This window comes from Rhinolophus hipposideros, assembly GCF_964194185.1.
Source record: "Rhinolophus hipposideros genome assembly, chromosome: 9".
Taxonomy (NCBI): Eukaryota; Metazoa; Chordata; class Mammalia; order Chiroptera; family Rhinolophidae; genus Rhinolophus; species Rhinolophus hipposideros.
In genome coordinates, this window is record NC_138055.1 from 6,508,179 (window position 1) to 6,532,526 (window position 24,348).

Here is a 24,348-nt window from a genome sequence, read left to right on the forward strand (position 1 = left end):
CACTAGGGTATGGTGGTTTGGTCACTGGCCCTATTCCCAGGACTGAAGACCGAAAATGGGCCTGCATTCAATGACTGGGGGCTGCTCAAGCCAGCGCAGGCCCTTGATGGTGAAATGTCAGCCACTGACCCTAAATATCTAGGCTACATAGGGGCGTGGAGACACACATGTGAACTACAATCAAGACAAAAAGATGCAGGACGATAAGCGCACACTGATTACACAACACAATCTTTTTAAGCCTCAATGCCACTATCACCTCCTCCAGGAAGCCCTCCTGGGCTCCCCAGCCTGAATGAGGTGCCTTCCCTGGCACCTCATGTGTCTGTCCCACCACTATATCTGTCACATTAACGTACACTCTTCCCTGTAGGTCTGTGTTCCCTAGAAGACTGAAGATTCAAGAGAAGCCATGATTCTTTAGTCATAGTATCCCCAGGATCTGAGATCGGGGGGCTGCTCGGTTAATGCTTACCAACATGAGCTAAATGAGGACCAGAAGAGATTTAGGGGAAATTACGAGAATTTAGGAACTTAGTCCACTAGGTTCATTGAAGTCCTGCTTATCTTACTCTTTGATTTTCTGAGTTCAAGGGAGATCCTGATGCAGGTTCACGATCTCTGCAGCCTGAGGATGGGTCTGCACTTTCTTTTAGCAGTACCTTGCCATGCCTCTTTGCTTTTTCACGGTGCAGTCAGGGGTGCCGAGAACCCCAGACGTCAGCACTGAAGGGACCTTTGCCGATCAGCCAGTTCCCAGTGGTTCTCGATCTTTCTTTGGCCTCCTTTCTAAGGGTCCTTGGCACCTTCACTGAACCTCTCTTGGCTGTAAGATGTGGACACCAAACATGAGGGTTGCTGTGGAGAACAGACAAGCTCCATCCCGTGCCCGGTGCAAAGAAGGCGCTTAATTGAGTCGGCTGCTCATACTGCTGTAGTCATGTATGAAGCATCCGAGCCCCTACTGCAAACCGAGCCCAAATGATTCCGTCCTTAGAGAAGTCACAGGCCTTGGACCTCTGCTATTGGGGCCACTCTGTACAGCAGTTTAAAGCTGTCCCGTGAGCCTGCTTGTGAACACGTGCAGCCCCTTCCATCAGGAACCCCCTCCATTACCTGCCACCACATTCAATCGAGATTTGAAAAAGTACCTCTCATCCCAGCAGGTACAGTTGTCCCCTACTGAGAGTTCCTGATCTAATACATGCTTTCCTTTTAAAGATGAGGAAGCCCACGTGACCTGGATCTCCCTTGGGCCCAGGGGAGTCTGGGTGGTAGTTGGGATATTCCAAAGCATGGCATGGCCCATCACCTTTTTGGAAAAGCCACACCCATAAAGGGCATGGAGCCAGCCCTCTGGAACCCAGGATGGTGCACGTGGTAAAAGCACGGAGGTGTGGGTCCCGCTGGACAGCCCACGTGCAGGGCCGAGAGAGGCAGGCTGCAGAAGAGCCAGGAGAGGGTGGCGACGGGGCCACTGGTGCAGAGCACAGCTTGTCCCTGTCAGCCGAGGTGCTGCCTGAGCCGGGGTCAGCTGAGTTGCCCTGTTTACACAGGGATTCAGACCTGCCCCTCACCCCGTGGAATGTCTGCCTTGAGGCGTGCTCAGAGCCAGCCAGCTCTGCCTGGTGAGTATAGAGCAGCCTAGGCGCTGGGCACAAGTGCCAGGCATGGAGGAACAGGAGCGACACCTTGGGGACAGAGGTCAAAATGCACATGTTTATTTTCTAGAACAAAAGCTAAAAGAAGCAAGTTTCTTTCATTTTATTTTAAGAAGGACAAAAATTGTTATTAAAACATCTACATTATTATCAAGATACTAGACCTTATGAATATTTAATATTAAAGTGTGGTATTCTTAAATTTTTAATACACAGACATTTTAAAAGGACCCTTAAATTGATTACTGCCCAGCTAAGAAATGCAGCATCCCTCTTTGCCCCACTCCAAAGGGACAGTCAACTCACATCAGGGGCACCTGTCCCCATTACCATGTTCCCTGTGACATCTTGTCCCTGCCTGATGGCAGTGGGCACAGGCCGGATTCCACTGTCTGAGCCTCCCTGTCAAAGTCACAGCTGAAATAATCACCCTCCTCATTCAAAGCGTTCCCCTCCCCCCCATGACCTCTGGCCGCCTCTCGCTCGGGGGTCCAGCTCTGGCTAGGCCAGGAAGGCCCAGATCCTAAGGGGCCCTGGTCAGATAACAGGATAAGACGAAAAAATGTGGACTCTAATCCTCTTCCCTTGGGTGGGACACAAACACCAATCATTTGTTTTCTTTGAACATTCCCGCTCTTTCCCCACGAGGCTGGGGTGGTCTGGAAGCTACCAGGCAGAGCTGGGCCCAGGGGGGGCCACCTCTGCCCCTGCTGCCCTCATCACCTCTGACCATGGCTCCAGTCCCTAAGTCCTCACAAATGGCCTGATGACCCACCCCCCAAGTCTCTCCTAATTACACCAGGATGGCTGCATTTTTCTGGCCAAATTCTTTATCTTTAGCCCTCATTAGAAGTGATTCGTTGGATACCACACACATATATAATATTATATAGAGCGATATAGTTAATACCTGTGTATATATGCATCATGGGGGCGACATATATACACACTAAAAACAAGGCTGGTGACGACAGACTGCAACACCACGGATCAGGGGAAACAAGTGTCATTGACATTCACGGCCACGGCCCCCTCCTTGGGTGTGGTCTCCTCCCCTCCAGCCACACCACCAGCACCCAAACTCCGAGGTGCTGGCCTGCTGGGGCGGGGTGGGGGAGGAAGGTATGCATGCCACGATTACTGGGGAAGCTTGGGCAGTGGCGGCGAGAGGAACAGGGTTCTCTGCGGCCCGGGTGCCCGTCATCATATCGCACACTATCAATCCTGGCTTGAGGAGAAATAAGGGGTATTTATACTCTCCCTCACCCCCCGACTCAGCCTTGGTTCCCGGTTCCTTCCGGGGGGGGGGCCCCACTTCTTGTGCCAATGGTGTGGGGCATTCTGGAATGTCTCGGGAACCAGGGAAGGCTGGGTCTGCCCACAAGGGGTGAGATAGAGAGAAGAGGGGTGCACACAGACGTCAGAAGAGGGGGATGGGAGAGGGGCTTGGTGGGTGGGGGCAAGGGCTGGGGGTCAGCTGGGGTCCTAGGCAGCTGTTAGGGTCGGGGAGCAGGGAGAGGCTGGGGCAGATGGCCATATTGTATGTCCAGGTCTAGGGGCAAAGGGTGTTGGAAAGGACCATGCTGGGTCCCCAAGAAAGAGGGGGCTGTGTCCGATCCTGGAGTGGCCCGTGGTGCCCAGGGTCATGTCTCCCCTTTCCCCCCAGTACCTCATGCAGCACCTGAGCCTATGGGTGCCCTGCCCATGACCACTTCTTCCTGGCCAGCGCAGGGAAGTAATCTTTGCTGCTACACTCTCCACAACAACCCTCAGAAAGGGACTGTCCCTCCGGGGTGCTGACATGACCTTCACCAGCACCTGGGCGGTGCTGCCTGGGATCCCAGCTGCATTCAGAGGCTGTCACATCTCTGCTCAGAACCCGGAGGCTCCAGCTGATGAAGCGTCCTGAGTCTTCTGGCCACAGTTTGCACCCCAGTTCTACCTCATGCCATGGGCTGCAGACCCTAGGCAGAACACTCCCCACCTCTAGGCCTGTTTAGCTATCTGCCAAATGGGGGTTTGGGCTGGGTCATCTCCGAAGGCTCTGAGGACCTACAGTCTACAGTCAGTGGCCCAAGAGGCCAGAAGCTGGGCTGGTGGCCTCATTGGAGAGCCAGACTCCAGAGATCATCAAGCCCAGCCCCTCCTACACTTCCAACCAGAGGGGAAACTGAGGCCTCAGAGAGTAAGTGACCAGTACAGTGTCCCCAACTCCATTCTGGGGCTGCATTTTAAAGCTAATTGGGGACTCCTGCCCTCTGTTGTGTCCTGATCTGTCCCCAGGGAGGTGGGGGTGGGGTGAGGGTGGGGCAGGGAGAAGGACCCTCCTGCTGCAGATTCAAGTGGGGACCCCAGGCTCCCCAGCCCTGAGCTTTGGGCCCCCTTTAGGAGCAGACAGAAGTTAAAGCTGTAGCTGAAGCTGGAGGGGTCAGCCAGACCTCTCCTTCCCCAACCAGGAACGCTGGGGGGTGGGGAGGGGCTGCCCAGGGTTTCAGCAGGATGAGGACCCTGGGACCCTTGGGCTGCAGCACGTGCACCTGGGCTTGCACACCGGGGCAGTGGGGGCACACGGGATGGGTGGGGCCCCCGGGGCGGGGGACTGCCTGGTGAGGGTGGGCCCCCCACCCCCAGCCCTGGCCTGCCCTGGCCCTTCTACCAGGCCCTCAGTCCCCACCCCGCCCCCTGACCCTAGGACTTCTCCCAGGACCCAAACCTAGCCCTACTCCCCGGGGACGGTGGCAGCAGCAGGGCCTTCCGGGGCAGCACCAGCAGCGTCGCCGTCCTCTTGCAGCAGGAAGTTGTATTTGCCGAAGTCATCGTCGCGTGGGCACAGGAGCATGTCCTTGCGGGCCTTGGCCAGCTTCTGTTTCAGCACTTCGCGCCGGTCCAGCCACTCATTGAGCTCCTCCTGCCCGTGAGCGCAGCGGCACTTGTCCCCATCTGGGCAGGCCTTGCCCTTCTGGAGCCTGTGGGTGGCGGGAGGCTCACTGCCCAGCCCTGTGTCCTGTCCACCACAGGCTGCCGGACCTCGGGCCAGCTGCTTAACCTCCCCCAAGACGAGCCCCTCTCGGGCAGCTTCAGTCCTGCCGAGAGCTGGCATGTCCCAGCCTTCCAGGACTGCAAAGGAGGGTCTGGCCAGGTCCCACCCTGCGCCCTGCGCCTCACATCCAGGAGCAGCTGTGTCTGGACACCAAGCCCCCTAAACGCCACCTCCTGACCAAGAGGAGCCAGAGCTGGCCACGGCCTCCACCTCCTCAGGCCCACGGCCTGCCCACCCCACAGCCCTGCCCTCCCCAGGAGCACCTGTCACAGAGCCGGAACTCGCCCATGGGAAAGCGGTAGGCCCAGCCGCTAGCGTCGCTGTCAGACGTGAAGACCTTCTCCTTGTGCTTCTCGGACTGGATGTGCTGCTGCCACTGCTTCTTGCTGTTGCTGTTCTTGCCACAGAGCCAGCAGTGGTAGCCCATCTGGGGGCACAGCCACCGTGGGTGCCCACGCCTCACAGCCCTGCCTGGGGGCTGAGCCCCTCCCCACTGCCCGTCCTGGGTAAGGCTCTGAGCACAGCCGACGTGGTGGGGGCGTTACCATAATGTCGGCATAGTCTGTGGGCATCTGGATCTGCTTCTCCCCTTCGCGGGAACTGATTGGGGTCCCTTCTCCTGGCTTCCCTGGGTTGTGCTTCTTCAGCCACATGTCATAGGTTTGCTGCATGTCCAGGACTGGTGGGAAACAGGGACAGAGTGCCTGGTGAGAGGGGACCCGTCCATTCTGCCCCGTGACTCCTGCTGGACTGGGGAGCTGGGACATCCCAGGCCCTACCACTGGGCTGCCTGGTCAGCAAGAGAACCAGAGAGGGTGTGGCCTGTCACACAGAGACGAGGGCCCGGACGGCAAAGAGAGGTGCATTCACCAGGGGCTCTTGGGCCTGCTGATGAGTTGGGGTGTTGGCAATGAGGGGACACCGGGCTGGTGCCCGACCTGCCTGGTCTGCCCACTCACTCTTATTGTCCTTCATGAATGTCCACATGTCCCTCTCTTCTGGGCTGTGTGCGAAGGAGCAGTTCCCCACATACTGGCATTTGCGGCCATTCTGCGCGTGGATGCAGAGCTGTGGGGGGGTGAGGGGATAGCCTGCTGAGTCCCCCTGGATTGGGTCACTGCCCCAGCTGAAGGGCCCCCAATCCGAGGGCCCACTGCCACGCTGCACCCCACCCCCGGCGCTCACATCATATTGCTGTGGGAAGTTGCGAATGGATGGCAGTGGCCTCACTGACACCCATTTCCTCTTGGCCTTGGACATCACCAGAAGGACCCGCCGCTCCTTGGTCCAGCTGCAGGGCAGAGCAGGGGGCTGGTTAGGGAGGGTGTCTGACCTCCAGGGAGAGGACGGCCTCCTCACCAGTGGTGCCCAGCCCCCCTGAGCCCCCACCGGTGCCGCTCACCAGTGGTGCCCAGCCCCCCTGAGTCCCCACCGGTACCTCCTCACCAGTGGTGCCCAGCCCCCCTGAGCCCCCACCGGTACCTCCTCACCAGTGGTGCCCAGTCCCCCTGAGCCCCCACCGGTGCCCGCTCACCAGTGGTGCCCAGCCCCCCTGAGCCCCCACCGGTGCCTGCTCACCAATGCCGGGCCTTGGCACTGCAGTACTTGAGGTCTTTGTCAGGCTCCACCACCTGCCCGTTCCTCCAGCACTGGCCGCACACAAACTTCATCTGCAGGTCAAAGGTGCTGGGTCCATGCGCCCGTGGGGCACCCTGAGCGGGAGAGAGGCTGGTGAAGCCGTAGGCACAGGGCTCAGGACCTGGGGTTCATCACACAGGTGGCCTCTGGGCACATTAGGGCTGCCTTGGAATGGACTGGTCCATTATCATTTACTGGTGGGAAGTGACCCCCCCCAACACTAGGCAGAGGCTCAGAGGTTACTAATCCAACCACAGGTAAGTGGCCTGAGGACAGGGACCTGGCCTGAGGCAGGCGGTCATTCTTCTTTGCAGGATGGCAAAGCTATGCCATGGGGCACTGGGCCTAAGCAGCTTCTACTCTGGCATCTTGTCCTCGGCCCCACAGTGCCACTGGACCCGCCCTCTGATGGCAAGCAAGCAAGATACCCAATGCCTGGGCCATGACCAGCCCTGGCACAGAAGCTCTGTTCCCCAGCCAGGCCAGAGAGTAGCATCTTGGTTGGAAGGATGGGGCCCCTGGCAGCAAGAGAGGGTTGAAGCGTGTCGTGGCACCTTTGGGCAGCTAGGCCTGTACCCATTGCTAGGGACCATGGCAGCCGACCTGGGCAGAATGAAGTGGGGTTAGAGGGACAGGAAGTGGTGAGAACTCAGTGTTCTCTCTTTAGAAGACGAGGCTGTAGGCCCAGCCTCAGCCCCTCACTGCTTCCCAGCACGGCTCCTGGCCAGGAGTAAAAATAAACCACATGGGGGGTGGGGAAGAGAACTGGACAGGATTGGGAGAGAGGAGAGGAAAGGAAAAGGACAAGAGATGAGGGAGAGAGGGAGAGAGGGAAGGCCCACGGGGGCTGGGCTGCCCTACTGACGGCCTCGGCCAGGCCTACCCCACTGGCCAGCCTGCCCTGCTCTCTGGCTCACTGTCACATGCAGGCTGGTCTTAGGAGGGGCCAAGGGCCCAGCCTCACACAAATTGATCAGTGGGTGGGCCTGGCATGGGGAGGGAGCCATCCCTCATGTGTGGATGGCATGGAGGCCTCGTATCAGTCACCATCTCCTCGGCCCTGGGACCACCCCTCTGTCTCCACTGTCATTGTAAGTTGCAGTGGTCCCCTTCCTGGGGTGGGTATGAGGACAGGAATGGCCTGGGGCCAGTGCAGAGCAGGGACTCAGCCAGCTGCTGCGCAGTCAGCTCCTGCGAGCCTCAATCTACCCTGGGAGATGACAGGTAGGAAGACTATGGTCCCCATTTTAGAAATGAGGAGCCCTCAGGGGTGACAAGAATAGTGCAGGTGGGAGGGAGCAGAGCGAGGTCGAGCCAAGATGTCAGAGAACCTGAGGTTTACTCCACTAAGGGTGCCCCGGGCATGTCTCTACCGTGCTCTGAGCCCCTGTTTCGCCATCTGCAAGTGCCACAGCTCACTTTCTCAGGGCTAGGATGAAGATCAAGAGGGACGAAAGATGATACAATCAGTGGGTGTAAGTTTGAGGAATACCCAGATACTTACATGGCCTCAAGAATCTCCCTAGAAGATACTTATTAATTACAAAGGGGAGAAATATAACTTCATAGTAGAGAAACCTTCACAGTGGAGGTACCTTTAATCAAGTTATCAAGTTGTCACCAAAGGGACAAATCAGATGATGTGCCTTCTGATAAGTGAATTAAGAGGAACATAACATCACCCTGAGGTGAAGAACCATCAGACAATCCTGATGGACAGGCCTTTAACAAAGCAAGCGGCTCTTCCCAAATGTCAGTGTCATGGAAGACATAGAAAGACTGAGGAACTGCTCTGGATTAAAGGACACTAAAGAGACCCAAAGAATGGATGAATGCAGTGTGTTACGAGGAATTTGGGGACAATCCACAAATTCTGAATAATAGTACACCAGAATCTGAACAAATACACCATGTTATTTTTGTGGTATTGTAACTGTCCTGTGGTTATTACATAAGAGCGTCCTCATTTTCAGCAAATACACACTGAAGTATTTAGCAGGAAGGGGGCATCATGCCTGCAACTTACTCTCCAATGGTTCAGAAAAAAGTGTGCATATTTCTGTATATAAATGTATACTATGTGTGGATGTGTGTATACACACACACACACACACACACACACACACATACACACACGACACAGTGAGTGTGAAATGTGGTAAAACGTGAACATCTGGGGAATCCAGAAAGGGTATACAGGAATTCTTTATACTATTCCTACAATTTCCTGGGAAGTCTGAAATTATGTCCAAGTAAAAGGATGGGGCCTGATCTCACCCCTAATGCCAACCTGGGACTTACCAAGCCGCTGCTGGCCTTCCCAGCGTGGGCCTCCATCTGCTGCCAGTATTTCTTAGATTCCTGGACGATGTCTTCGTGGGTCATGCCTGGGGAGGGCGGGAACAGACACTAATGTCCCTGATGGAGCTCAGTGAGGAGAGGGACAGGGCCTGTAGATGCTGGTGCCACTGCAGGCCCAGGCGGAGGAGCCCCCCCCCCCCAACGGGGGCCTGCCAGGGAAGACATGGGGTACAGGGAACTTCTCTTCTCTGTTCATCTGTGATTGGGACAGAGGCCTGCTCCAAGCCTTCTTGCAGCCCATCTCCCTCCCTCCACCCTTGCCCCTCTATTCTCCACCCAGTAAGCAGGGTGACTTCTAAAAAATCTTGATCAGACCGTACAACTCCACCCACTTAAAACCCTCCAGACCCTTCATATCACATTTAGGACAATTCCAACGCAGTCGGGTCCCTGCCGAACCTTCAGGCCTCATCTCTAACAGACTCCACCCACCCACCACCACCCCCCAGGCACTAAGCTGCTCTGTCCTCACGGGCAGTCTTTCTGGACCAAGCTTGCTCCTGCCTCAGGGCCACCAGCTTTACTGTTCCCGTTGCCTGGAATGTTGTCCCCCCCCTGGATCAAATGCCACCTCCTCAGAGGACTTCCCCACCATCTTACCCATATGGCCCACCCTGAATCCCCCTCCATCTTGCTGCTCTCCTTTACTTTCCTTGTAGCACGGATACACATCTGAAATTATATCACCCTATTCCACCAACTTGAAGACATCGATTGCTACATGTACCATTATTTTATGTTCCACACAAAAATGCTAATTAAGTTATGATGTGCAGTAGGGAGAAATGTGTGTCATAGAACAGACGGAATACGGGGTTTATTACCCACTTCTTATACTGTCTGCCTCGCCCTCACTTGCTCGTGCCAGCTCTCTGAGAGCAAGGACCTCACTGGGTCTTGCTCAGCCCCCTGACCTGGAGCGGGTGCTCACTGCATCCCTGTTAGATGAATGAGTGAGTGAATGGCTTTTAACCTCCTCAGCTCTGACCCAGAGATGAGGATCTCATAGGTGAGCAAGTGGAGGCTCAGCGAGGGGACGTGACCTATGGACGACCACCCCGGTAGCCAATGGAACAGGAGTCCAGCACTGCCTGCCGCTTCCTTCTCCACGTGCAGGGCCCGGAGAGGGATCCCCTGAGACCAGCAGCTCCTGAGAGCTGAGCCTTTGCATTCTCTGTGATGTCGAGGAAGCATGGGCTCCTCCGGAGGTAGCCTCCCTCCCATGTCACCACCCTCCTCTGAACTGCTGGAGTCCCCCTGCACCTGCCATCAATCGGCCCCTCCACCCTCAGCCAGCTCCATGCCTCCTGTGGCCTGCCCCGCCCGCCCCCCCACCTGAGTACTGCTGCAGCAGCCAGACTTTGAGCTCGATGAAGCTGTGGGCAAAGTGGCAGCTGTCTTCCCGCAGGCAGCCATAGCGGACCTCATGACGGCACACGTCGAACTGGAAATGCTCCTGGAACTGGCGGATCTTAGAATACTTGAGGGAAGTGGAGCGGACGATGTGTACCAGGCACCTGGGGGGCAGGGGCAGGCGGTACAATACGGTCTGCAGCCCCGAGCCTGCCCCCACATCCTGGCAGGGGAGGGGCTTCTCCCCGGGTGCCTCCTGCCCTATTAGCCATTTCGAGAACACGATGGCATGGTAGGTGAGAGGTAGGGGTCCTGTATCAGGCACTCCTGGGTTAGAGTCCCAGCTGTATGACCCTTCCCTGGCCTCAGTCTGGGGCCAGCTCAAAGATGGAGCTGCCCACAAGAGTAGGGCACCAGGTCCCACCTGCTACAAGGCTGGGAGAAGGGCGCACCCATGGGTGGGAGAAGGAGCATCTCCCTCGAGTTCCCCAGCACAATGCTCCAGAACTGGTCCCGCACCCAGAGGAATAATAACCGAGTACCTCCTCCAGGCCAGGAACTTTAGTTACCCTCACAGCAGGCCCAGGAGGTTGGAATCTCAACAGGCCAGATGAGGAAACCAAGGGTCACAGCGGTCAGAGGATATTGAACAGGCCCTTGACTAGACTGGGACTGAGTCCCATGTCTGTCTGACTCCATCATCCTCACTGGGGCAGAGCCAGTGGGTCAGAAGGAGCAAAGGTGGGTGTCTGGCTGACCCAGCCCCTCCCACTCACTGTGCAAAGCCAATGTCACAACAGGGGAGGACACTTGATGGGAGTCAGAGATGTGGCCTCCCACCTGCCTGGTGAATAAGCTACTTCCAATCCTCAGCTTTCTCATCTGTACAACAGAGATAGTAACTCCACCCTCATAGGACTGAGAGATCATCCCAAATACCCAAGGAGACACTTGGAATATGGAATATGCTCAATAAATGTGATTCTGTCCTTTCCACGTGGATGCTAGATCTGAGTCCCAATTCTGCCCCTTGCTTTAGGTCCACCCTTTGGCCTCATCTGCTTACCAGGCATCGGGCGGTACCACAGGGACTCTCCCCACGCCCCCAGCCCTGGGCCGGGCTTCAGGCCCCACTCACTTGTTGTTATAGAAGCTGTGCTTGGCAGCCAGATTGGAGCAGACTGACGGAGAGTCCTTGGTACCTTTGCTGATGATCCGGGGTTTGCTGTCAAAGCAGATCTGCCCAGGAGGGGTGGGCTGGGACTCAGCATGGCCAGCCAGGGCGGACACACTGGGTCCCTGCAAGTCCGGCCCTGAGTCACTGAATTGATGGAGTGAGGAAGGGACTCCCAGGGCCTGTGGCCCCTGCCTCTCTGGCTCTAGCTCACAGGTAACCCGGGCCTTGGCTCTCTCGGCTCCTGCCTCTCCAAATGCCTGGGATAAGGGTTACTCCATGCTTCTGAATCTCAGTTTCCTCCACTGTAAACTGGGAATAACCACATGGTCTGTCCCACACGGTCACTGTGAAGCTTAGAAACAATGTAACAAAACTGTGGTGCTTTGTAAAGTACATGCAGCCGCCCGGCAGGAGCTGTGATTCCCAGGCCGCCTGCTCTGAGTCAGAGGGAAAGGCTGGCTGTGCGATGGGTTGGGGTTGGGCTGAGCCGCACCACACCAGGGAAGTGGGCAGCGAGGTACGGTGGGCATGAAGCCAGCACGGCTGGACGAGGAGGATGGGTAAGTACCGAAGCACCTGGGCCGAGCCTGACCTAGGGTGGCCGTAAGGTAAATCAGCTGTGAATTTTCTCTTTCTGGCCTCAGTTTCCACCTTCAGAACATGAGGAGGTTGGATAGGATCTGGGCTCTAGCATGCTAGGATCCTCTGGGCCTAACTTTCTGACTGTCCAAGGACCTACTGATTCTGGGGTCAGGCATCCAAAACCCACAGGGTCCATGATGGCGTGGGCCGGGGAGCCCCTCGCAGCCCCCATCTGTGCCACCGACTAGGCAGGCAGGTACCTCGCAGAGGAAAGTGAAGATGCCTTGATGCTCCTTAAGGAGCTTGGCGATGGTCAGGCTGCCACGCTTGACGCCCCCCAGTGGGTCAAAGAGCAGGTCGCGGTTGAGCGTGCCCTTCCGCTCCTCGGTCCACACGTCGATTTCCTCCTGATGGTAGGCGAACGTGCAGTTATCCCCGTACTTACAGTCCTGCTTGTTAATCATGTCTGCAAAGAGGCAACAGGACACACGTTCTGCCAGGCAGGACAGAAGCCCGTGGCGCCCCCACAACCACAGCTACGGCCCAGAGGGGAGCCCAGCAACCACCCAGTGGGGCTCAGGCTCCTCTCTGACACGGAGGGATGGTGCCCTGCCATCCATGAGGACAGCACGGCAGAGCTCCGGGAAAGCCCTTCCCAGGCCAGGCCCCTGCTTTGCTCTGCACCGGGATGGGTGGGACACGCAAAGCATGGCCATTCTGCTCCACCCCCCCCCCACAGCAATGCCTCGTTTGGGTCAGGCAAGATCAGACGATGAAAAGGGCTCGGTAGAATGAGTATACAAGCCTCTAAATAAACACGAGGGACTGTATTGTTTTATTGTTGTCATTATTAGGTTGGTGCAAAAGTAATTGCAGTTTAAAAGGTTTAAAACAATTGCAAAAACTGCAATTATTTTTGCACCAACCTAATATTATTCACCAGGAAGATGCCACTGGTGAGAGCCTGGGCCTTGGCATCGGGCTGATTGGGCTAGGACTCCATTATTCCTGAGCCTCAGTTGTCTGTTCATGAACGGTGAACCCTGGGTCCTTATGAAGACTCAGTGAAATAATAACTAAACCTCCTGGGAGCCGGGGAGCTGGGAGGGTGGAGACCTGCCATTTCCTGGGGATGGGATCTGTTTTTCTTTTTTTCTCTCCCTCCCGTTCACTCTAACTCTGCCTGCCCCATCCCTCTGCCAGGCTGCAGGCACATGAGGATGAGAGGCTGGGTGCCTGGTGATCGCCAGACTGTACTCTATGCTGTGACCAGCTCTACACCAGGGGAGCCTGCAGGAAAGGGCTTCCCTGATGCAGGCGCTGCTGAAGGAGCAGCAGAGGACAATCGAGTTCACAGAGCACGGCATGTGCATGCATGTTTGGGGAATGGTTAGGGCAAGCGTAGAATTGGGATTTCATGCACACTGGCCAGGGGATACTGCCAGAGGCCTTTGAGCCCACAAGTGATATGTCTTTAAGATCCTGCCAGGAAGACAGTGAGCTGGTCCAAAAGGCCTGGGTGGGCCACACCGCAGGCTGCATGGGGGACAAAAGCGAAGACTGGGGAGGGCTCCCAAAGATTGTTCCCTCACCCCGAGTTGCTGGAAGGATTCATGATGGTGGGTACAAAAGAATGACATTACAAAACGCTTAACAATATTGTGACCGCCATGTATTGCCATGTAGACTGCACCAAGACACTTGGTTGGGGAATAGAACAAAGCAAATGAGGTACATGATAACTGTCCACTAAATATCAACCAAAATGACATGAGCCAGAAACGAGGACAATGACAACAGAATCTAAAAAAGCTAACATTTATCGAGACCTTACTATATACCAGTCCTAAACGCTTTGCATGGATTGTCTCCACAGCCCTTTGGGACCCTGCAGCGGTAACAGAAGCTAGCTCTCCAGCAACTGTCTCATCCTCACACGTGAGAGCCACCAGCTCCAACAGAACATGCCGAGTGTTCCCGCCTATCTATGGAGCTGGTCGGGGGAGAGACGCTCATTCTGATGTGGGATTCATCCTCCATGTACCACACCCGCTCTGTCTATCTGTCTACCTATGATGAGGAGCAAAGCAGCAGCTGGGCAGGGGACAGGGCCGCCCCGCCACAGCTCACCCACCTTTACACAGGTAGTAGGAGCCCACGAAGCTGGTTTTGGTGGGCCGGGGCCGGATTCGCTTCCAGGTCTGGTCCTCTGAGCTCCGGAGCCGGCCGAGCAGGATGTCCCGCTTGCACTTGTGCTCAAGGCCCTCTCGGTAGGTGTAGTCACCCGCCCTGGGGCCTGCAGGGTGGGCAGGGACTATGATTCCGGAAGCGGAACCGAAGCATGATGGCTGCCAGGCCCAAGCCATGGGAATTGACGCCCCCTGTCTAAAAATCTACCTCCTTCACCTCCACCTCCCGCCATACCCTCCCCTGCCATATGCACCCTGGGGGGCCCGGGTTAAGGGGAGGCCCTTCAAGGAGTCCCTTTCTGCCACCACCCTGACTCCCTAGTGAGCCTGACCGTTTCAACGTTTCCTTAGAATGAAGATAAGTAGTGCCTGGCAATGAGCAGCCCCTCACAAGCGCCCACCCCTTTCTTTTCCTGCCCTAGACAGGCATTGCCCAGATTCATCCTCCTTCTCCTCCTGCTCCTTCTCTTTCTGGTCCTCTCAAATCTTCTGACCAAAGGCCTACTCTCCCCAGACAATGGGGTGAGGGGCTTCCCCAGCACAGGGGGCAGCGGGCAGGGGGCTCAGGGAGGCAGCATGATATCCATCCACGCAAGGAAGAGCTTCCTCAGACACAGCCATCCAACAAAGTGGGGTCCTGCTCCCCGCCCCACAGGTCCATGGAGCTCTGGCGGGATGACTCTCAGTCAAGGGAGACGTGTATGTGAGGGCGGGGTCTTGCAGTGGATGGATGACAGCAACTGGATGATCTCTAAGGCCCTGTCAACTCCAGCACCCGAGATGGAATTTTAACCCTGGGATCCTATGAGAATATCATTCTAAAACCTCAGGACTGTGGGATTCTAGCAAATGAAAAGCCATAAATCTTAGAGTCTACCATTCTGAAATTTCAGATGTGCTGAAAATTATCTATCAAACTTGGGCACCTATTCTAAACTGCTTCTACTGTCTCCCTTGGATTTGGGGGCTGGGAGACAAGGAACTACATTTCCCAGAGTCCTTTGCCACCTGGATTCTAGGTAATGTTTGAATTCACCCAGTGAGATGCATACAGTGGACTGTGAGGTGGAGTGTGGAGAGAGGTACAGGCCGCATTTCCTCTGGCAGATGTGTTTTCGTAGCAGCCAGCTGGACTCTGCATTCCATGGCCAGGTACCAGCCTCTGGGCAGTGGTCCCCTCCGTCCTCCAGTTTTTCCAGCATTTTTGAAACCCCAACACCCACATTATATCCTTGTCTGCTCGAAACCCCCGGGGCGGGGGGGTCTCCTGTTTCCCACACTCGTCTTTGACTGGTACACTAGCATTCTGTCATTCTGGGATTCTACTCTCCTGAGATTCCCGGCATCTCTGGGCAGAGGGGTGGAGTACGAAGGTGTGACATTACCTGTTTTGGGGTAGCAGAGCTGGCAGGCCTGCTTGAACTCGTGGGTGGCAGCCAAGGGGTTCTTGATGAGCAAGGCAGTATTGGGCATGGAGGGCTCTGGCTGTGACGGGAGGAAGATGGCCATCTTGGGCACTGGATGATGGCTGGAGCCTCTGGGGCCAGCCTGGGCACCAGAAGTGGGAGACTCTCTGACATCCCCTCATCCCACCCAAGAGCAGAACTGTAACCCAAGATCCTCCCTGTTCCTTTACCCTCCCAGCTGGGGCGCTCCTTATAACATGATCCAAGAATCCAGAACAGCAGGACTGGACCAGCCTAGTGGGGTGCATGAGTGAGCGATCTTGGCCCAGAACCTTTCCTTAAGTGGAAGCGCAACATGAAAGCAGAGAAATTGGGGCCTATGTAGATGCCCTCCCCAACCCACAGCCTCTATCTCCCAAACCTCCACAGCATCAACAGATGGGGAAGAAGGCAAGACTCAGAGAGGTTAGGTGACTTCCCTGGGGCCACACAGCGCCTGTCCAGGTTCAGGCATGAGTTCAGACTCCATAACTCCTGGTCAAGTGCTCTCCTACACTCAGAATCTGGCTGAGTCCTGAGACCAGGGATGTGAGAAGTTACGTAGCCCCTCTGAGCCCTGATGTTCTCATCCGTCAGACCCTGGTACCCTCTGCTCACCCTCCCAGCACGCAGCACAGTTTGGAAGGACTAGATAAGACTACCCCTGGCCCATCAGCTCTAAAGGGGCCCCTCCTTGGGGAATGCAGCAGAGGGCCCCCCCCTCCTCTGGAGCCCACAACCACTCGCCCTCCACCCCCCGGAAGGTATGAGATGCCTGGTAACTGACCCTTGACAATCACTCACCGAGGGGGCTGGTTTCTGAGTACTGCTTGGGGGACGATGGTCCTGTGAGTTGGTATCTTCTGGGCAAGGAGAAGGCACAGAGGGTCACTGCCCTGTTCTGAAGGGCATGAGGGGCCCTCCAAGGACTTTTCCCTCCACATTTCTAACCTGGAGAAGCCTCCCAGGCCACACACCCTCTCCTATTCGTGCTGATCCCTTAACTTTGCCCCCGTGGCGGCTGCCCAGGGACACAGAAGCGCCCTAGCCCGAGCATGTCCACCTGTGCTTACACCTTCTGCACACACACACTGTCCCCAGGAGAAAGCCAGAGCTCCTCAGCATGGCTCACAGGTCCTCTGAGACCAGCTCAGGTCACCACGGCTCCAACCAGCGCCCCCTCTGGCCGACCACTCTGTTCATCTGCCAGTCCCTCCCTCCTGCAGGCCTGTGTCCTGCTGGCCGTGCTGCTTCCTCGGCTGGTAGATGACCTTCTTCAAGACCCCGCTCAGCCATCACCTCCTCCAGGAAGTTTCCCTTGGCCCCAAGGCTGCGTGAAGCCCCTCCTGTCACCCCGTGAATCCCCCCCAGCCATGAGCACCCCACTAGGTTTGACTGTGGAAAGCTGGTCCTGAAAGGGCTCAAATGGGCCTGTACCCTCTCTGGATCCCTGGCACCCAGCTCAGAGTGGTGCTGAAGGAGCCCACAGCTTGGCAGCCCTTCCCCCCTGATCAATTATCCCATGGGATCCTGCAGCCTGGCTACCCCAGGGCCCTGGCAGGCAGGGCAGAGAGCACCAGGCTGCCAAGTCTGGAGTCCTAGACGATTCCAGCACTGCTGTTTGGTCTTGTACTAGACACCAGCCCCCCAGGCTTCAGACCCACACTGTGCTGAGCGCTGCAGGAGACACAGCAACTCAGAACATGTGGCCTTGGACCGTGACGGGGTGAAAGGACCTGGGCTTTGGCAAAACACAGTTGTAATCCCAACTCCACGCTGCAGATACTGCAGAGGTGATGGCACTTTGCAAACCGTCAAGGGGTTGGGGGGTGACCATGCCCACCCAGGCCTCACCCATGAAGGAGTTGGGCTTGTCCAGGGAGCCCCGGGTTGACCCAAAGCTGTCCAGGGCGTCCAGCCGGGTCTCCGAGTATGGCAGCAGGTCCAGGGAGTCCAGTGCAGAGCCCGGGGGGTCGAGGGCATCCAGCACAGAGGCAGCCAGCTTCTTGGAGGGGTCCATGACGAGGCCAAAGGAGGCAGGGGGCAGTGGGCTGGAGACGGGGATGGAGCCACCTACCACGGGTGGCAGCAACGGGGTCCCACCAGGAAACACGGGTATCAGCTGAGGCAACTCGCTGGGCACACTGCTGCCAGGCAGGCCACCCTGGACCAGAGACTGCAAGGTGGGGAACAGAGGGAGGAGTTGGAGGAGAACTTGACCACCCGGGTCTGGGCCTAGCCGGGCACTGCAGGAAGGCCGACCCCTCCGTGCCTCAGCCCCGACCTTCCCCAGGACCTGTAGCCAGCTACCGTCCCTTCCGGCTGCCAATTATGCAGCTTCATGTTTCTCTCCCCAGTAGGTCTCTTTCCCTCCCAAGGCCTCAGTGTCCCCACCAGTGACATGGAGATGAGGCCTTCCCTCCACCCGTTGTGGGACGTCAGGATGTGGTGGGATCCCAGGTGGAAGAGGGGTTCAGAGGGGCAGGAGGATGGCGGCATGGCTCACCAGTGAGTCCAGGAGAGTATCGAGCTCAGGACCAAAGACGTCCCCGTCAGAGAAGTCGTCCAGGCCCTCGGTGCTGGGAAGGGCCCTGCTGCTGCTGTCCAGGGGAGCCAGCAAGTCCAGAACGTGAGGGAACAGGGGCATCGTGGGGGTAGAGGGGAGGGGCGCTGGGGAGCCTCGCAGGTCCACGTAGCAGTCTGTGGAAGCGGGGTGTGGGCTCAGGAGCCGCGGGGTGGAGAGGGGGGCCCAGGGCCCTGGGATCCTCAGCCAACACCTTCCATCCTTTCTCCAGCTCCTGCCAGGAACCCCGCCCGTCCCGCTGGCCTGACCCCATTGGCAGGGGCTCAGTCACTAAGGAAGGCCACCACAGAGCGGGAGAGGGTCCGTCAGTCCCACAGTATGTCCCTAATGGGCCGGGCTCAGTGCTACCCATCCTACCTCTGGGGAAGCAGTGCCCTCTAAGGGACAGTTTTAAAGGGACTTTTCCTGGAAGCCAGTGAGGAAGAGAAGGGGAGAGGAGGATTCAGAGAGAAGTGGACTCCCAGTGGGCAGCCAGCCTGGCGAGGAACAGGGACCAGGGCTACTCCACTGTGAGGCAGGTGCCGCCCTCCCAAGCTGAGGGTGCTCTCCCCTCCCCTGGGGAACTTTTCCTGAACTATTTGCTTTCATAGTCCCCAGGGCAGGGAGTCCTCAGGACCCCCTATCTTCGGGGCTGGGTCTTGACTCATCTGACCTCTCGGGGATCGTGGGGCTGAGCCCTTCCCAGGGTCCCATCTCCACCCCGTGCGCTCATATCAGGGACATTACCTGTTTCAATGTCATCTATGGACCCCAATCCATTGGAGGTTCCCTGTGGAGAGGAAGGACATGGCGGGTAAGGCAGACGTAGGCTGGGCACCATTACTGTTGCCAAGAGGGAAGAAGGACCCTGCACAGTCCCCTCAAACCACTCCAGCCTCCTGGCAGTTCTTCCCACACATTGGGCACTCTCCTGCCTCAGGGCCTTTGCACTGGCTGTTCCCTCTGCCTGGTTCCTCAGACCTCCTTATGGCTCATCCCTCATCTCCTTCAGGTCTTTATTTACTCAAGTGTCTCCGTCTCCCTGAGGTCCTCCCTGCTCACTGTTTAAAACTGCAACCCCTTCCCAATAGGCTCAGCTCTTCCCAGTCCCCTTCTCTATAGCGCTGATCACTTTTTGCTTACCTTTTGTTTTTTTCATGCCTAATCCAGTTCTGGCCCAATGGCCAGCCCAGGGCCGAGAAGGGGTTGCCTGGGAGCATAGTGAATGAATGAATGAAAGTTCCTTAATGCTCTGGAGGGAGGGAGACCTGCAACTGCCTTGTGGTGTGACACTGGCCAAGGCCCCTGCTCACTCTGTGCCTCAGTCTCCCCTTATGTACAATGAGGAGGGAGGACACCTCTTAGAGCCTGTTCCTCATCTTCCAGAAAACCTCATATCCACTGCTAAGTTCCTGTGTGGTAAGTGGTAGGGGTCATGCGTGCACCGTGCCCTGCCACCCCCCCAGGACAAGGACCGGGTGGTCTGGTCCCAACTTCCTGTCTTTCTACTTTCTTTCCCTCAGCCTTCCTGCTGCCATTGCTTTCTGTCTCAGGGGGCTATGAGTGAGGCTACCCTTGACAGTTCCCCTGAAGTGTCTACTCCTACCACCAGTAGCCACGGCTTGTCCCCCACACTTTGCCGCTGTTGTCATAGGAGGCACCTCTTGGGAGGTGGAAAGCTGTACACCCCGGAGCTGTCCTCATGAGCCTGACTCAGGCCCAGGCTGTGAGTCACCCCCCCTTCCCAGGGCAGGTGCCTGGCTCAGAGCAGTGGGGACAAGGATAGACTGAGCCCAACCCTTCAGTCTGATGCCCCTGTACCCACGGCCTGGCATCATTTATACCCCAGATAGTGAATTCAAAGCTCTCATGATGGATGAAGCACGAGACGTTGTTCCTGGAGACGGGGAGGGAGGCTTGGTGTCTAGGCCCCAGCCTACCTGATCTGCCACACCAGCCGCAGTGCCGTTGCTGAGCAGAGAAAAGGTTTCCAATTCCTGCCAGAGATTGGAGAGAGGTGGGAAGCGATGAAGCTTCTGGAAAGATGCTCAGGTCCCATTAGCCAGGGCAGCAGAGGGGTCTGTGGTACCCTCAAAAGCCCCCTGCCCTTAGGCCTGCCAGGAATCACCTGCACTATCTCTCTGGATCAGATTTAGGTGTTTTATTCCTACAACCATGACCTGAACAGAGGACTTCCACACATGCTCCTACTGTGTGCCAGGTACTGTGCCAGGTGCCATCTCATTCGCTCATTTTGATCCTCCCGTAAACCCTCTGAGGTGGGCATATTATCCCACATTCCAGGTGCAGAAAACAAGGTGGAGAGAAGACTAACTTGCTCAAGGTCACAGCAGACTTTAGAGCCACACCCTCTCCTACATGCAGCTTCCTGGCACACAGTAGGTGCCAAGTGAATATGGATTTGAATGAGCCAAACAGATACCAACATTTCAAGTATTTCAAATATTCACCCTACATTTCTATTTGAGAACACAGGGCTGAAGGACGCCAGTGTCAACTCAGGACACCTCCTGCGTACTACAGTCGGCCAGGGCAAGGAGGGAACAGATTTTAACAGCTGGTGTCTAAGGTGAGCTGGAAGCTTTGGCTGTTCTTTCCTTTCCCAAAAGGTTCTGAAAGTCATTCCAGGGCTTTCAGCCAAAGAGAGGGAAGTTCACCTGCCGTCCAGCTCTCCCCTCTGTCCTGGCCTGGCTTTGGCCTCCCTCACCCACATCTCCCAAAGGCCTGATCCTCTCTTCAGATTCCCCATCTCCATCCTCACCCATTTCCCAGCACGCAGAGCCCACCTACCTGGGGCCTCTTATACGCCTTCCGAACTCGTAGCCCAAGCTTCTGAGCCAGCTCCTGACCCAGCTGAGTTACACTTTCATCCTGGGAAGGCAAGATACAGGGTGGAGCAGGTTAGTCTGCCCGGCTCACACAGCTGTGCTGAGGACACCCTGTACAGCCCTGCAAGGGGGCCCACCATCACCCCACATTACAGACAAGGGGGTGAGGCCCTGGACGGATCACTGCCTGCCTGAGTCACACAGCTAGAGCAGGGTGGGGCTGGGACCAGAAACCCATGCTTCTCTTTTTTCTTTCATTGTGGGGAGGGGAGAAGAATAGTTTATCTCTTTATTTCCATCATTCAGCAAGCAATAGTGTCACTGCGGAAGGTTGAAATGTTACAGAAAGAGCAAGTGCTCCCCTGGCCCACCCCACTCTCACCCTCGGCTTCTCCCCAGAGGGAGCACACCTTGTAGGGCTGATGTGTTTCCCTACAGATCTTTTCTAGGAATTTACAGACACGTACATGAACCTATAAAGGATCTTTAGTTTGCTCTGTGGGGATTTTCTTTCTTTTTTTATATAAGTGGGATCATATTATACCTATTGTTCTACAACTTGCTTCTTTTACCAAACAATGTGTTGGAAAGCTTTGCAAGTCACAGGCTGTGCAGAGGCCCAAAGGAGCGAGGACGTGTGAAGGTTAGCGAGCACCTGGCCCTGGGGGAGTGCTCAGGAACGGCACCCAGCACAGCTTCCTCCTTCCAAGTCCGTGGCACGGCACCTGTCCCATGTGCGGGCCACAAGCTAAGGGCCAAGAATACCAGTGTCAGGGCAGACGGAGTTAGGCCTCCTGGAGGCTCCCGTCTAGTGGGGGGAGACCAACCAGTAAGCACAGAAAGAGGGGCTGTGGTCTGAGCAGTGAAGAGGTAACAGGGATGCTGGGACTTCCTGGGTGCTTGTCTACCTCCCGCCTCACTGAAGAGCTCCTGGAGCCCAGGGCGGGTCTAGTTCATCTCTGGTCCCAGTGCCCAGTTAGTGTTTGCCCACGAAGACTGGAAAACAGGGGAATTCTTCAACTCAGAGTCCAAAGTCCTCACCTGGGTACTTTCCTCAGGCAAGTTACCCGCCCTCGCTGGGCTGTACAGTGGAGTAAAAGCCACCCGCCCTCCCGAGAGTGGGTATCCAGGACAGCTAGATGTGGACCTGCTGTGAACGCTGGAAATGCAGTATGGATCGGGGACAACTGTCATAAGAAAGGTGCTCATTGGGAACTAAACTGAATTGGGGAAGCAAGAATAATAAACAAAAAGGAGAATAACCGAATGCTTTCTGAACACGTGCAGTGTCCAACCATTGTGCCAACTGCCGCCTGTAATTTCTGATTCCCCCCTTCGCACAGCCCTCCGATGCATGGTATGCTATCACTCCCATTTCACAGGGCTGCAAATCAAGGCTCAGAGAGGCTGAGCTGTGTGTCTAAGTCACACTGCTAGTAGGTAGCAGTCCCAAGATTAGGACCCAAGCTCAGGCCAGCTCTCTGGCACTAATATCCTTGACCATTGAGCTCATGACTTTCTCTCTGCTCTGTTTGCCCAAATCTTTCTTGCTTCTTCTAGTCCCACTCAAGCCCCACGTCCTCCAGGGAATCCGCCAGGAACCTGACCACTCTTGAGCCCTCTCATCCCTTCCTGGGCAGAAACGACCTATCCCCAAGTTCTTTCATGCCCATTATTTGAGGGATATAGTAAGGTGGACACTTTATAGACGTGGAGCTGATGTGCATAGATTTGAAGTGGTTTATCCAAGGTCATGCCAGGGGTCCGAGGTGGAACCAGGCCTAGACCCCAGAACTGTTTCCATTTGTCTCCTGGTGGACTGTGGGTCCCTGAAAGGGACAGATCTTGGCACTGCATGGGCACTCAGTAAATACTTGTTAAGTGGATGAATAAATGGGGAGCAGAGAGGGGGGATATGCCCAGACGTGAGTGGGCTGGGCAAGCGAGGCTCTCTATTGGTCATTTCCCATTGTCTCTTCCCCACTTAATGACAGCCTGGACATCAGAACCCCACACATGTGGCATCCCTTTTAGTCCTCACTGCAACCCTGCCCTCTATGGAGGTTGAGTGCTTGCTTCAAATATTAGCTCTGCCGCCCCCTAGCTGTGACGTTGGGAAAGTTCCTTTCTCTCTGTCATCTTTAAAATGGGGTAATTGTATCTACCTCAAAGGGTTGTTTATTGTGAGTTAATACAATAGGTCTTTAGCAACACCTGGCACACAATCAGAGTTCAGTGTTAATATAACTATCCGCAACAGTACATCACACAGGAGGAAACTGAAGCTCAGAAAGAGGTGGTGGTCACGTGGCCCAAGTGAGGACTCACGCAGAGGGCGCCTGGCCTCAGAGCCTGGCCCTTGTGTGGACGCACAGTGGCACTCACGTGGGGCAGGGCGAGCGAGCAGCGGCTGCTGCACTCATAGGCCTCCTTGTGACGTCCCAGCTCGTTGAGGGCACGCGCCTTGCGGAATAGCGCCCGGATGTTCTCGCCGTCCAGGCCCAGCGCCTTCTCGCTGTCCTCCAGCGCCTTTTCAAACAGGCCCTGCCAGAGAAGAACAGGTGGCTCAGTGGTCAGCGCCTACTCTCCTCCCGCCCCCGGGCCTCCGGCCCTCTACCTCACTGAAGACCAGCAGAGGTGGAGCCTGGGGGAGGACCAGGCTCAGAGAAGGGGGCTCCAGAGCTCAAGGAAACAGCTCTAGGTCAAGGGCATCTGTGTGTCCAGCTGAAGAAGCTGCCAAGGGGCACTGGCAGGTCACTGGAGGGGAGGGACTTTCACGTTCTACAGGGATGAGCTCCGTCACACAGACGGGTCTATTTTATATCTGCCTTCGGTTCAGAACACCATGGACTGACAGCCATAAAGGCACCTCTGAGAGGAAGTGATACCATGAAGGCAGGCTGCGGACAGAGTGTGCCCAGGCATCTGGTAGACTCGTTTATCCAGAACGCCCAGTGTGGATTGCAGAAGTGTCCCGGGAGCCTCACAGGGCCCACAGCACAGCGTCCCACAGGATCTGGGGAGAGACGGGGTCAGTGAGCAAGCAGGACAGGGAGGAGGAGACTGGAAGAGGGAGGAAAAGTGGAGTGTGATGGGAGGGGAGGAGTCCGGGAGGGGAAGTAGGAGACGTCAGAGGTTTGCAGAAAGAGGCAGCTGGATGAGTAGCAGTTCTCTGCTCTGACTGCCCAGACTCCTGCCAACGCCCAGGCTACCCTGAAATTCTAACTGAATCCATCTGGGGCAGGGCTTAAGCTCCAGTGTCATTTGAAAACAATTTTTACAAAATTGTGTATTAGTACTTTTAAAGCTCTCCAGGTGAATCTATTGTGCTGCCGGGTTGAGAGCCAAAGGAGGAGATGGTGAGTGAGATTCAGACAGAATGGGCAGGAGCCGGCCTTGCAGAAGCTCCCTGGGATATGGGCCGGCTCAGCTGGGCCCTTTTGGGAAAGCGGTGATCAGGGTCGGGGTGGGGGGCAGGGTGCCAGGCTCA

At 56.2% G+C, this 24,348-nt stretch overlaps 1 protein-coding gene across 16 annotated transcripts in view; it reads right to left on the bottom strand.

Annotated features, from left to right (window-relative positions):
• Nucleotides 1–1,705: 1,705 nt before the first annotated feature.
• The window catches only part of ZC3H7B (zinc finger CCCH-type containing 7B), a 35,553-nt gene continuing 12,910 nt past the window's right edge, over nt 1,706–24,348 (bottom strand). For 5 of the 16 annotated variants that reach the window (XM_081061207.1, XM_081061208.1, XM_081061209.1 and 2 more), the window contains 19 exons: nt 23,244–23,402; nt 20,821–20,901; nt 19,950–20,006; nt 18,757–18,799; nt 17,953–18,146; nt 17,301–17,622; nt 16,251–16,309; nt 15,387–15,549; nt 13,947–14,108; nt 12,073–12,278; nt 11,192–11,292; nt 10,036–10,217; nt 8,641–8,726; nt 6,280–6,413; nt 5,887–5,992; nt 5,661–5,769; nt 5,247–5,380; nt 4,965–5,128; nt 1,706–4,627 (listed from right to left, as the gene is read on the bottom strand). In XM_081061207.1, the coding sequence (XP_080917333.1) occupies nt 4,381–4,627; nt 4,965–5,128; nt 5,247–5,380; nt 5,661–5,769; nt 5,887–5,992; nt 6,280–6,413; nt 8,641–8,726; nt 10,036–10,217; nt 11,192–11,292; nt 12,073–12,278; nt 13,947–14,108; nt 15,387–15,549; nt 16,251–16,309; nt 17,301–17,622; nt 17,953–18,146; nt 18,757–18,799; nt 19,950–20,006; nt 20,821–20,901; nt 23,244–23,402 (2,709 nt within the window). In that variant the 3' untranslated portion in view covers nt 1,706–4,380. The remainder of the gene's footprint in view (nt 4,628–4,964; nt 5,129–5,246; nt 5,381–5,660; nt 5,770–5,886; nt 5,993–6,279; nt 6,414–8,640; nt 8,727–10,035; nt 10,218–11,191; nt 11,293–12,072; nt 12,279–13,946; nt 14,109–15,386; nt 15,550–16,250; nt 16,310–17,300; nt 17,623–17,952; nt 18,147–18,756; nt 18,800–19,949; nt 20,007–20,820; nt 20,902–23,243; nt 23,403–24,348) is intronic. The other 11 variants (XM_081061205.1, XM_081061203.1, XM_081061199.1 and 8 more) reach the window with 9 other exon arrangements.